The sequence below is a fragment of the Eulemur rufifrons genome, chromosome 1 (genome assembly GCF_041146395.1).
Source record: "Eulemur rufifrons isolate Redbay chromosome 1, OSU_ERuf_1, whole genome shotgun sequence".
Classification (NCBI taxonomy): domain Eukaryota; kingdom Metazoa; phylum Chordata; class Mammalia; order Primates; family Lemuridae; genus Eulemur; species Eulemur rufifrons.
The window spans coordinates 53,082,585-53,095,511 of record NC_090983.1 but is presented as its reverse complement, the minus strand read 5'-3'; the positions used below and the strand labels follow the sequence as shown (position 1 = coordinate 53,095,511).

The 12,927-nt window shown below is 33.1% G+C and overlaps 1 protein-coding gene across 1 annotated transcript in view; it reads right to left on the bottom strand.

The window, feature by feature from the left end:
* The window catches only part of OLA1 (Obg like ATPase 1), a 173,073-nt gene that overhangs the window by 35,949 nt on the left and 124,197 nt on the right, over positions 1-12,927 (bottom strand). The window contains exons 6-7 of the mRNA XM_069470764.1: positions 6,984-7,064; positions 6,573-6,670 (exon numbers count right to left, since the gene is read on the bottom strand). Coding sequence (XP_069326865.1) covers positions 6,573-6,670; positions 6,984-7,064 — 179 coding nt within the window. The remainder of the gene's footprint in view (positions 1-6,572; positions 6,671-6,983; positions 7,065-12,927) is intronic.

Genomic DNA, 12,927 nt, shown 5'->3' with positions numbered 1-12,927 from the left:
ATTTCTTGATATTAAATATTTGTTTGTTGGATATCTATTACTGCATGAGTCTATAATCCCTATAGGGAGCAAGGGCTTTTTCTGTTCACCAGCTAGAATGGTACTTGACACACAAAAGGGCTAAATGACTACTTGCTTAAAAAAGGAAGAAGAAAACATAATACCTACCTCCTCAATAAGCTCACAGTCTTCATAAGGAATGTATATCTGAAATTTATATTCACAATGACAGTTTTCATGAAGTTAATTTCTTTTCTTAATGTAAAACATTAAAAAGACTGAACGGATAACAGTGTGCAGTCCCAATCTTATAAATAGGAATATACCCAAAATGTTTAAATCAATTATCTTAGAATATATTTTTAGGCAGAATTTTAAAATTGGCGATAAAAATGGTCACAGATACCAAAGTATACCCAAACTATACTATTTCTCATTTATTTATTTATTTCTCCTCTATCATTCCCAATGTACTATTTCTACTACACTGTGAAGTAAATAGGCTTTTGAGGGTGAATTTCACAATCTAATGTTTTTGATTGAAAATGCTTTCTAGGTCAGTTTAGAATAAGGGAGTGCCATAATTTGAGTATGTTACTAACTTCAAATATAGATATGCCTTATACCAATTCTACAAACTGGTTTTATTTTCACTTTACTTTCATTCTAGTCAGGTCAACAGCTGCCCACTATGAGGAAGATGGGAAAGAACATGGAGAGACTCAGAAAAGACTTATTTTCAAGGGCTCAAGATATGGGAGAGGGAATGAGAGTAGGAGAAAGATCAGTTCTTATTTACAACCCAGTCCAGAAAAGTTGCTCTTAAATTGGGTATTTGTTACCTTGAGAATGCTCTGTACAGTTTCCCAGTTAGGAAAAATTCTACCATGACAAACCTATATATGCTGGTTGAGATGGGGTCATATAGAAGATAGCAATGATATCATGGGAGTTTCACTGATATATTTATATATGTGCTACATTTTGTTCCCTAATTCATATAACAGAAAGAAAAACCAAAGGAACATATCAGAAGATGCACTCAGAAGGACAAAAAAGTCATTGTGAGCTATGATAATTAAATGTGGGAAGCATTGTTTATACAGAACACATTTTATGTGAACAATCTGAATGAACTATCTCTACGTGAAAGGCTAAGTAATTTAAATGCCTAGGGTCAAAAGAGCTAGTTAGCAGCAAATAAAAACCCCAGCATTAGTATTCTAATTCTAAAGTAGTATTCTCCTAATACAACAAATTTCCTGATAATATCTACCCCCCAATTTACAAATAGACTATATTCTCAAAGTTCATTAGAATTTATTTTCTTTACAGAAACAATGTTATTAATGGTATGCAGCATTTTGGTCTAGTGGTCAAAGGTCTATTTAACTCATCAAGTAGCTGAACTACATTAATTCCAAAGGTGGATCATGTGCCTGGGGAACACGGTGCACAGGAGGGATGGGCAGAGAAAAATAATACTTCTCTCCTATCCTGCACAAGCAGGAGATATTAGGCAAAACATTGAAATTGCCCAAATTAGCATCTCTGTTTTCCTTTTCTAGACTTCCCCTAGGAAAACTTGTTATTCAACGCTTACACACTACCTTAGGACTCCATTCTAAACCCTTCACAAGGTCCTGCCTTATATCTCCTTCTCCCAACAGTCCTAAGATTTCTGAGCTTCAAAATTCTCCACCTCCACCAACCACTGGTCAAAATTCCCATTCTAAGAGTATAGCTTAGCCCAACTCATAGTTTTGGAAACAAAGTCTGACTCAGAGGCCCCTAATCTATGGGACACAGATTTTTAAGGAGATTGTCCTTGAATTATCCACCAAAGTGAGGAGGGTAGGGAGGCAGGGAAATTCTTTGTGTACATGAATCATTCGCAATTTCAAGAACACTGTAGAGATATAAACCAAACTTTGTATTTCATTTCCTAGATCATAGATGTGTGTACACGTATGAGAAATACATGTTTTAATTTCACATTAGAGAATCCTAAGGAATATTTATTTTTTAAAAAGAGCTTAAACCTTTTAATCTCTGGATTATGTGGAGTGAAATCCTTTAGCTAGTTTAAAAAAAGATGAAACTCTAACATATTTGATAAGTTATATCACTCACAAATCAGTAAGTCAGCAGATGGTACTAATGAAGATTACAATTGATGTTCCCAAATATATCACAATCTTAAATGCAGTGAGCCATCTGGCAAATAGAAATCACTGGCAATAAATAGTATTGGGCAAAATGCAAACAGGCCAGAGGAAATTCCTAATATGCATAAGGTCAATAATAGTACGTTTATATAGAAAGATGTGCTTTTTTCTATAATGATCTTTTTCATAACAAGAAATCAGAAGTGTATAAGTATATTATTGCCTCTTGATAAGAATATGAAATTGCTGAAATTAGAATAACCAAAAACTATTTAATGAAACCAGACAGAAATTTACAATTATATGTAAAAATATATTCAAATACAAAAGTACATTTGAAAAAAAGAGATTCCCGAATGGACAAAGCTTTTACCCCACCCTCACTTTCAGCCTTCCATCTTTTGTAATAAAAAGATCATTTTTCTTTAGTGTATTCTTTTTAACTCTCAAGATTCTGATCAAACGAAGTAAGAAATAATTAAGTCTACAAAATTCATTCACCAAATATTAGCTGAAATCCTAATTCATAGTATAAATAATACTGTTTCAAAGTTTTATCATAATACAAAGGGATTTTTCCAAAGCTGTGTTAAATTTCTAGCTTACATGAACAATCTTGTCAGAAATTAATGACCTCTTAAAATAGTTTTATAGATATATACACAAGTATAGACATACAAAATTATGTGTCAAAAATATATACACTTCCACCTACATACATAGTTGCTGAGATATACGAGCTGTAATTCTCAAAAGCAGCTCAAGAAATACAGAAAATATTAGATCTATTCCATGATTCTTTCTCCCCCTAACCAGGCACATAATGTATTAAATCCCCAAACTATTTTTAGTTTTTGTGTACAAATTATGTGGGAAACAAAAGCAGAAAGGTATGTGTGGGAGGGAGAACTGAATCATCGTTTAATAAGAATTAATAATAAAACATTTTTCTATTTAAAATTCATTTAGGAAACTTGACACATTTCCCTTCATTATACAATAGCTTAAAAGACTTTCCAAATATTTGTCTATGTATCTTGAATCAATTTCATCACTCAGATTAACTGACTCATACTACTGCTACCAAAAAGGTAATGTTAAGTGACTATAAGACCACCAGGTTATAAGCAAATGTGTGTAACACATATACACAGAGGAAGTCTGAATGTCCTAAATTTTAGTTATATTTTCCAGTTGAACATCGATATGTAGTATTAACATAATAAACAATAAAATATAATTATCCTTTATTAAATTAACAAGGATAATTATATTAAGAAAGGTAGGGATGAGGACAAAAATGAAACATAACTGGTAGCTATTAGGTATACAAAATATCTAAGATCAGTTTATTCTACTGATTCTATAATTGGATGGCATCACTATTACCAGAGCAGCAAAGGTACAAAGATTGAAATTTAAACCCCTAATTAAGCAATGGCTTGACAGTTCTAATGTCCTGTACCTGCTTGACACCATGACTCAGTAGGCAATCTCAAATGAAAATTAATGATGCATATAGTATAATCTTAGTTATAAGTAACTGATCATATTAGAAAATGAAAACCTCAAGTGTTCAAAAATCATTAGTACTCACCAAAAACAATAAAAACTTCTACATAGTTTTATTCATTCAAGAAACAGCAATTTGTAATAATAAAAAAAGGTTTCGTGGATTCCCTTATAACATCTTGATTACTGTCATCTGATCATAACACAACTACACCTAACCCGGCTGACACATCAGCTTCTCTTCAGGGGCTAGGTCTTTAATCATAAATCAACGAAATGACTAATTTAATGTTGTTAAAACTAGTGAGTAGATGCTTGGAGTCATTCCAGTTTTTACATCTTTCAAAAGGTCACTACACCTACTCAATAACACAATAGACTTATCTTTCAAAATGCTCCCTTCTTTTCTAGGATTGAAAAATAACATGTTACCATTTAAATTTAAAGTGAACTTCTACTAGAAATTAAAGTGTTCATTATTTCTGAAATGGTGACCTGCTAAAATAACGACAGTTTTAGTCTTCCTCTTGTGGCCAGAGACACAAACCTCTCCTTCTCTTTCCTGACCATTTAAAATAGTTTTCTAGATCTAAAAGACCCATGAAAATAGTTATTACTGTTTCCTGCATCAGTCTTATTTGCTATAGTAACATTACATGTTAATCTTAAAAAACAAAAAAACTTTTCCTTTTGCTAAAAGAGCAACTAATGCAAATAGATCTTAAATGTAAACATTACCAAAAAACAAGATGCTAACACAATTAAAAGGATTTAGTAGTTAAAATGAATTTTAACTATTTACAGCTGCTTGCAGTATTATAAACGATGAAAACCTAGTGTTCATACCCTTCATAATAAAAATTTATTCTGCACTTTAATACAAAGGCTATGTTGCATAAACAGAGGATTTAAAGCTATAGCAGAGTAGCTGAATGAAAGGAAAATGGCAATCTTTCTGGCTCCAGTAGATGCCATTCCCTATCACACAATGTTTCCCACTCATAAATACATGACAAATACTTCCTCAATCATTTTTTACGAGCAGGGATGCACAGGGGGTAGTCAATGGCTAGCTTGAGGGAAAATAGGAACAGCAGGCGGCAGAAACTGTACAGAAAATGGCTATGTGGTAAATTCTCCTCTGGAACATCACTCAGTTACCCAGTCTTTGATCTTTCAGCTACAATTACACTAACTTCCACAAGATCTGAATCCCTCCCCCTCCTCAACCCCCAAAACACACACATACCAACCCCAAACCAGATCATTAGTTATACATAAAACCCATTAAAATTTGGTTTTATAAAATGGGATTATTCATACCTCTACATTGTTATAAATTAAAATTTGCCATTTAGACAAGAGTTTACTTTCAATTGGCTATAACCATATCATCATCACAACTGGTCTCACAAAAAACATGGGGTGTCTGGCGACAGCTAAATCACAGACTGGCGTCTCCTAAGCAGTCTGTCTACCATTAGGGTCTGGGAAATGGTATTTACTATACAATTAGAACCAGGGAGTTCTACCTGTAATCATCCAAATACAGGTGTGAGAAGCCCCTTTGGGCAAGGAAACTGACTCATCCTTTTCATTTAAACTTTGATGTCTGTATTGTTTCAGGAAACCTTACCATTCATACTATGATGAGAAGATTTATTAACTGAGGTCAAGTAATAAATTTTAAAATTCCTTCCCAAAGGTATCAATTCTTAACACATTAATCATCAAATTTATAAGAATTTAAAAGAAGACAGAACTGATTATTTTAAAGTTAATTACTTGCTGGAGGACACTGACTAGTTTGAACTAAATTTTTATGTTAAATTTATGTTTTCTAGAACGTTACCAATAAAGAGGCTAAATTCAGCTTCCTATCAGGAACACAAAACGTCTTATAGTAATATCAACAGGGCATTTTTAGTTGCAGTAATTTCACAGAATTTATTCTAATGATTTATTGGAGTTAACCATCTGACATTAATTATTGTTTTGGCTTCCAGTCTATGAATGTTTATTTTTCAGTTTAAAGCCTTCTCACTCTTTGATATCATATGGAAATGAGAATTTTTAATGGAAAATTGAAACCATGTGCATCTAAGTACTTAATGAAGTACAGGGAGAAACCAACAATATATTTTAGGAGAATTCAGATATTTTGCTTTGGATAGTTTTGATTTGTTTACATGACTCAACAGTATAAAATACTGAGGGTCTACTGAGTCAAGTCAAAGTGAGTACTATGCCAAATGTATATATGCCCACATGTACATGAACACATGATTTTCTGAAGTTATTAGTAAAAGAAAACAAATCTTGTACATTTTGGTTACATGTCAAAAATGACAATCAACATGTGAATGCATAGTTTTTACCTTAGTATACTTTTAAAGCACTTGAAACAAGTACCTGGCCTTTTCCCTGCCCACCACAGGTTTTCTTTTTTCTTAAAACAGTAAGTCTGGATTTTAAAATTTATGCCCAGCTACAACCCTAAGTGGATATTTTAAAGTCACCTATAATATCAACACAGCTAGAAATCCCTAGCTTAAAAACTTTTATGGTTGCAACTACATTTATTCTCATTTTGCAATGAAAATAAACAATAATGAATAATAAATTTGATAAGTAAATATGTCTGGTTCAATATTGTCTAATATAATTCAGCTTTCCTAAGTTCTCTCAAGTGCTAATCCATTAGAAGACTCATCTCTGAAGGTAAACACCAGGCAAAGCTTTCTCAGCCATTTTAAACTTTTTAATAACAAGGAGAAAAATATTAAAATCAAACACAGCAGTAAGTATGTGTGGGGGTGTGTGTGTGTGTGTGTGTGTGCGTGTGTGTATAGATATCATGTGTCTGGGTATAATTGGGGAGGAAAAACTTACCATTTGTTTTTCTTTCTAATGTAGTCTTTTTCAGAAAGATTAACCAAGTAGACCATTGGTTTTGAAGTCAAAAATAAGTGTTTATTCAATACTTCAATCTACAGTGGGAGATCGAGAAAGAATCCCTTTTAAAAGTTGAGCAAATATGGAGTAAATCATTGAATAATTAGAAAGTAAACTTCCTTTAAAACAAGTAAGCATTTTCATTTTTTAATTCTTGTTTCCAAAAGATTAGTTGTTATGAAATAACATGAGTGGGGAAAAGAAGAAAAAAAACAAGCCTGGAAATAAGGAATCACTGACAGAAATAAAAGTTCAGATATGATAAGTGTAAAAAAATGACAACTCTAATTTGTTCTCTAAGAAATCAAAGTCAAGGTAGTAATAGATACTATGATATTTAAAACATACCTCTTTGTCATTCCAGTCATGATAGAAGCGAACAGGTTTCTTTTGATCTATAACCCAGGATTTGACTTTGCACATTATATCCTATATGTTATAGAAAAAAAAAAGTATTAACAATACAAGATGAATAGTAAGCATTTAGGAACTAAATATTAAAATCAAGTTTTCAAATCCTCAAAATAAAAATAAATTTTCTTAATGAGAGGGGAACTAAGCCACACAAATAATTATTTTTAATATCTCATTTAAAAACCAAATACTAATGAAACATTGTTTTTAATGTTAAAATTTTAATCTATAAAATGAAGAATATTAGCAAAATTAGTAACAGTCTGAAAAATCTCAAGACAATTCAATCACACCAAAGACTAAACAAAAGAGTTAATAATATTTCAACATTACCTAGTGATGTCACATTCAAGACAAACAAGCTACTAGAAAATGGAGTAAGGAGATGTACTGGAGAGAGACTAAATTACATTTTTTCCCTTAAAAAGAAAAACAAACAAAATAGATGAAATTGAGCCTATTACTGATGATCTACCCTCCAAAATATTAAATCAACTGACCAAAACCCTTTTTATTTTGAATTACTTTTTTGCCAACACCTTCTCCCTGCCCACTTCTCCTAAAGCCTCCCCCCCACCCAACCTGCCAAAGCCTCCATTACACAATGGCAAGAGCCCTGCACTGGTGACCTCCAACCAGCTGCATTCACTTTCAGAACATCTCTCTCTGCTGGAAATCTAAAGGCCTTTTAGTTAGCAAGCTAGTGTGCATTCAGAAGGAGTAACTGCAGGAAGAGCCCAATGTGCTTTGTTTCTCTGGCCTTTCTTCACAGAAAGATTAATCATCTGTGAAATGGAAACGGCAAACAGCAAGTGACACAAACTGAACCCTTCAAGCCTTTCCTCATCAGTTTTGTGGTTCTGAATCTAAAAGCTGCGTGTGGCAAGGTTCTCCTTACAGGCAGGTGTTAATAAAAGGCTCTTGGGTCTGAAAGGTCAAACTAAGCTCTTCCAGAAGAAGTGTATTTGAGAGTCATCTGTTTTTTTTTTTTTTGTTGTTAAAGATAATTTATAGATATGTTTTAAATATGCATTTCTCAAAATTTATTGTTACACAACTATTAGTAATAGATTTCTTGGATTTTCATTGGTCTATTTTACTTTACCATAACCAATTATTCTTCTATAAATATCCACTTGTATAAATTATCTCAATATTTAGTATACCTTCCTTCCAAATCTTGCTGTTACCAACAGGAAAAATAAGGAAAAAGCTTTATATCCTTAGATACTGATTTGAAACCCTCCAGGCAAAGGACTTCCCACAGATTTTAACAAGGAAGGGGCAAGCTGAAAACTTTTAATGAAATCTAACATGTTCTGCTTAAGAATAATCACTTTTACTCTTCTATAACTGAATTTCACTCATAAATGTTTAAAAGTGGCTAATGTAACACCATTTCCTACAAGGAGAAGATCAAAGTGCTATATTACAAATGCATTATGATTAAAAAAGCCCTGTGCAGCCTTGCTATTAACTGTTCTTTAAACCCTAAAAGGCTTCCCATAGATCTCACTTGGCACTGCATATACAACCTTTGACAAGTAATGTAGACCATTTTTATTCATTGCCTAAAATTGTAGGCAATTATGTGCGTCACACTGGCCACCTGCAAATTCTGAATGCCTGCTCTAGTTGTCAGTGCAAAAAACTAATGTCGGAGGGGATTAATCTAGGGGGAGAGAGTCCTCTTTAATGGCTCCAGCAGGTGAAATGGCCCAGCTGGTTACTATGATGAGTGGCCAGAACAGCTTATGTAGAGACACGCAACAAGATTATACAAAAGAAGGAGAAAACGGTACCATGTTATATTTGGTTCCATTAGTTTTTTCAATTAAAGAAAGAAAAGAAAAGAAAAGTAGACAAAAGAAAGCCAAACCAAAAATAAGAAAAGGAATTAAATTTTAATCATATAAAAAGTATAAAATACTGTTGTAACTACAAACATTTTTACAAAACCAAGGGACCTCAGTAAGTGCTGATTGCTAGTGAAGGAATTTCAGTATTTCTCTTTCATTTTAAATTAACTAGACCATTACTTCAGACATAGAAAACTAATGACAAAAGCATTTTGGCATTAGTTTTCTTTTTCTCACACCACAAAATTATATTACAAATTAGGGATACTCAAATTTTAATTAGAGAGAATTAACTCATGAAGTTCTCAAACAATACAGTATTCCTTAAAACCATATTCAAATCTTTTTAGAAAAATTACAAATTATAACCTAGTTTTTGAACAGTTGAAAGTAAAATATTTTGTACCCAGTGCTCTTAATTATCCCCACAAAAGATTTAACAGCCAAGAAATGACACCTTAGATTTACTAAAGATGTCGGTTTTACTTAAGACAAACTAAAAACAGATTGCCGTCAGATAAGATTATATTATATAAATGATCAGTATATGGCATAGTTTCAATGCACTCTTTTTCTTACATAAAGAAAGTAAAAATTAATTTTGATTTTAGCAAAAAATTAAAATGTTTTATTCCTTATCTGAAAACTTCTAAACAGATAAAGGAAAACATTTAGGCTTGTTTGGATATAATACTTAATGGTCTGGCTGAATTTATTTCCTTATGCTCATATATATAAACACATATATTAATAATGATGATTAGAATAGAAGGTTCCAGTTAATTGAATTGGGTTAACTGAAAAAAAAAATCTAATACATACTTTACCCACTTTGAACAAATTAGAATACAAATATGAATAACACTTCAATCCTTGATGGATTTATGTTAGGATTTCATATTTACTATTATTATATAGAAACACAGATGTAGGAGTACTAAATTGGACAGTTTTGATAACTTTAACAAATTCCTCATTTTCAAAACAAATTGTGTACATTATGGAGATACAAAAAAATTCCTGCTCATGTGAACTTTCTGGTTAGATTGCAGTTACACTAGTGTACTGATTCCAGTGAGAGGTAACAGCATAATACTTGAGTGTGAGAATAAATTCTTGGTCTACCACTTAACAGTTCTGTGACCTACTTCATTGATAAAATGCAGATAAGATCAACTTCCTGGGGGTTGTTGTGAAGATCAAAAGAGATAATGCACATATTGTTTAGCACAGTTCTTGGTGGAGAGAGTTCTCAATAAATATGAGTAGTTGCCGTTGTTGTTATTATTGTTGAGAGATTAAATGCTAGTGATCTACAAAATGGCAATATATTCTCTTAGGTGCTCCTTTAAAGCTGTGGTCCCCAACTCCGGGGCCACAGACCAGTACCAGTCCCTGGCCTGTTTGGAACCCTATGGCACAGCAGGTGGGCGGCAGGCGAGCAGGCAAGTAAGAAGCAAGCCAAGCTTCCCCTGTGTTTACAGCCACTCCTAATCGCTGGCATCACCGCATAAGCTCCGCCTCCTGTCAGATCCCTGGAAGCATTAGAGTCCCACAGGAGCTCGAGCCCTACTGTAAACTGCGCATGCGAGGGATCTAGGCTGCGAACTCCTTATGAGACCAATGGCTGACGATCTGAGGTGGAGCTGAGGTGGTGATGCTAGCGCTGGGGAGCGGCGGCAAATACACATTATCATTAGCAGAGAGGTTTGACTTCACAATAAATGTAATGTGCTTGAATCATTCCGAAACCATCCCACCCCCTCTCCGGTTGATGGAAAAATTATCTTCCATGAAACCAGTTCCGCTGCCCAAAAGATTGAGGGCCGCCGCTTTAAAGCACGTGAACACCTTCTAATCGGTATAATTGTTCACTAGTCCTTTTCTTCAAATTTCAGCTATTAAAATACTGGCTTTCTTTGTGAATTCTCAAGTCAGGCTTCTAATCTCACTATTCTACAAGAACTAGCTTTTGCTGAACTACCTTTTAATTGTAAGGAAACAATACAAACTCACTTTGAATACTTTGCCCTTCTTTAGATCCTTCTTATTGAAAGCTTCATATTTAACTTTAGAAATGCTCTATTTTCTTGATAAATTTTATTATTCTTATTGCTAATAGCAGCTGCAATGTATTTAGACTTGGCGAGTATGTGTGACTTACCTAAATTCCCATAGCTATTAAGTAGTAGAGCTGAGATTCAAATTCAGATCTAAGTGACTTGAAAGTTCATATTATGTACAACACTCTGGCCTGTTTGTCTTTCTTACTGCTTTTCTAATTGCTCCTTGCTTGGCCTAGACATCCCTAAAGTTGTGATGCAAAATCGTCATTCTCATTCAGGTCATCAAAGAAATTCAATATCCTTATGTTATTATTTGGGTACAAGAGCTGATTGTCAATTCATATACCACAAAAATAGTAATATTTTTCTTTGCACACAACATAATAACCCAGTCACTTATTATACTTTCCTAGATTTCTCTATTTTGGTATTCTTCAGTTTCTACAGCAAAAATTACTAACCTATGATACATAAACAGATTTCAGGGGTTCCTTAACATCCTGAAATCATATGTAAAGCTGTTTGTATACCTTTGGGAGAAGATGACACACATATTTCAAATGCCTTTCAAAGGGATCCATGATCCAAAAATCCAATAATATAATATACTATTTATAATAATACTATATTATAATAATATAATATACTATTATACTATTTAACACAATTCCAGTTAAAATCATAACAGGGATGATAGAGAACATTATAAGCTAAATATATCATTCTAAAAGAATTAATCACTTGAGAGTAAAAAAATTTTTAGAGAAAAAAATATGTGACTTGCCCTACTATGATTAAAATAAACCACAAGACTACGGTAATTAGAATGGTGTTACGCACAAGACGAGAGATATAGATTAGAAACAAACTAAAAAGCCATTAACTGGGCTTTGCTAATAAATTATGGGACAATAATACAACAGAACATGGTATCCATTAAGACAAGATATATCTGCATGTACACTTGCATGGGAAAATGTCCAAAATATACTGCTAAGTGAAAAAAGCAGGTTCAGAACAATGGAATAAAGAATACGGATTCTGGCAACAGATTTGAGTTCAAGTCCCAGCTCTACCACTTTCTAGCTGTGTAATTCTGTTTGTTTCTGTACAACTGGGACAATAATTCCAACTGAATATATAGTGATTACGAGGATTAAATGAGAAAATATATGTAAAACAAGTGGCACGGTTTCAGGCGCATAGTAAATATTCAATAGACGATATGTACAGTAGAATACATAATGTGATTCCGTTTGTGGTTCTGAAACTATATATAATACATTTAAATAGATATACTCAAATAATGAAACTGGACAGATACCGCACCAAATTGTTAGTAATAAAATCTCTAGAAGATTAGATGCCAGAGAGCTTTCCCCTTTGTGCCTTTTTAAAAAACTACAATGATGTTTTTAAAATTTTTAACTGATAAATATCATATTTATAATAGAAAAAAAATAAAGGTATATTCACAGGGTGAGGGGAAAGAGGGGAACTTTATCTATTTTCTACCCACCATCTGTAATCCTAAAATTTGATGGCCTAAAAGGGAAAGACTTGGTAGTTTATTGAGATAAGTCACTCTTACCCTGTAATGATTATATTAATAACTTCCAAGTCTGATACTTAACCTTTAACAAAACCTACCCTAATAGCTGATACTGATACCCCAGATGAGCTGACTTAATGCTAGCTAGGTAGGTTTAACAAAGACAGCCAGCAGAATCAGGGCAAGTATTCCAGCTCAAAATAATCTTGCTGGAAGTCCGGTAATAAAGCTTCCTCTAACTACCCACTTTAAATACCCCAAATTTAGGAAAAACCAAACTAAGCTTTCTGTCATAAAATAGATCTCCACTGTATAGTCTAACTTGATATTTACAACTTGTCTGAATCATAGTGTTTAGCATTAGCTGCACTACCAGATGAATGCTGCTGTTAACAGAGGCC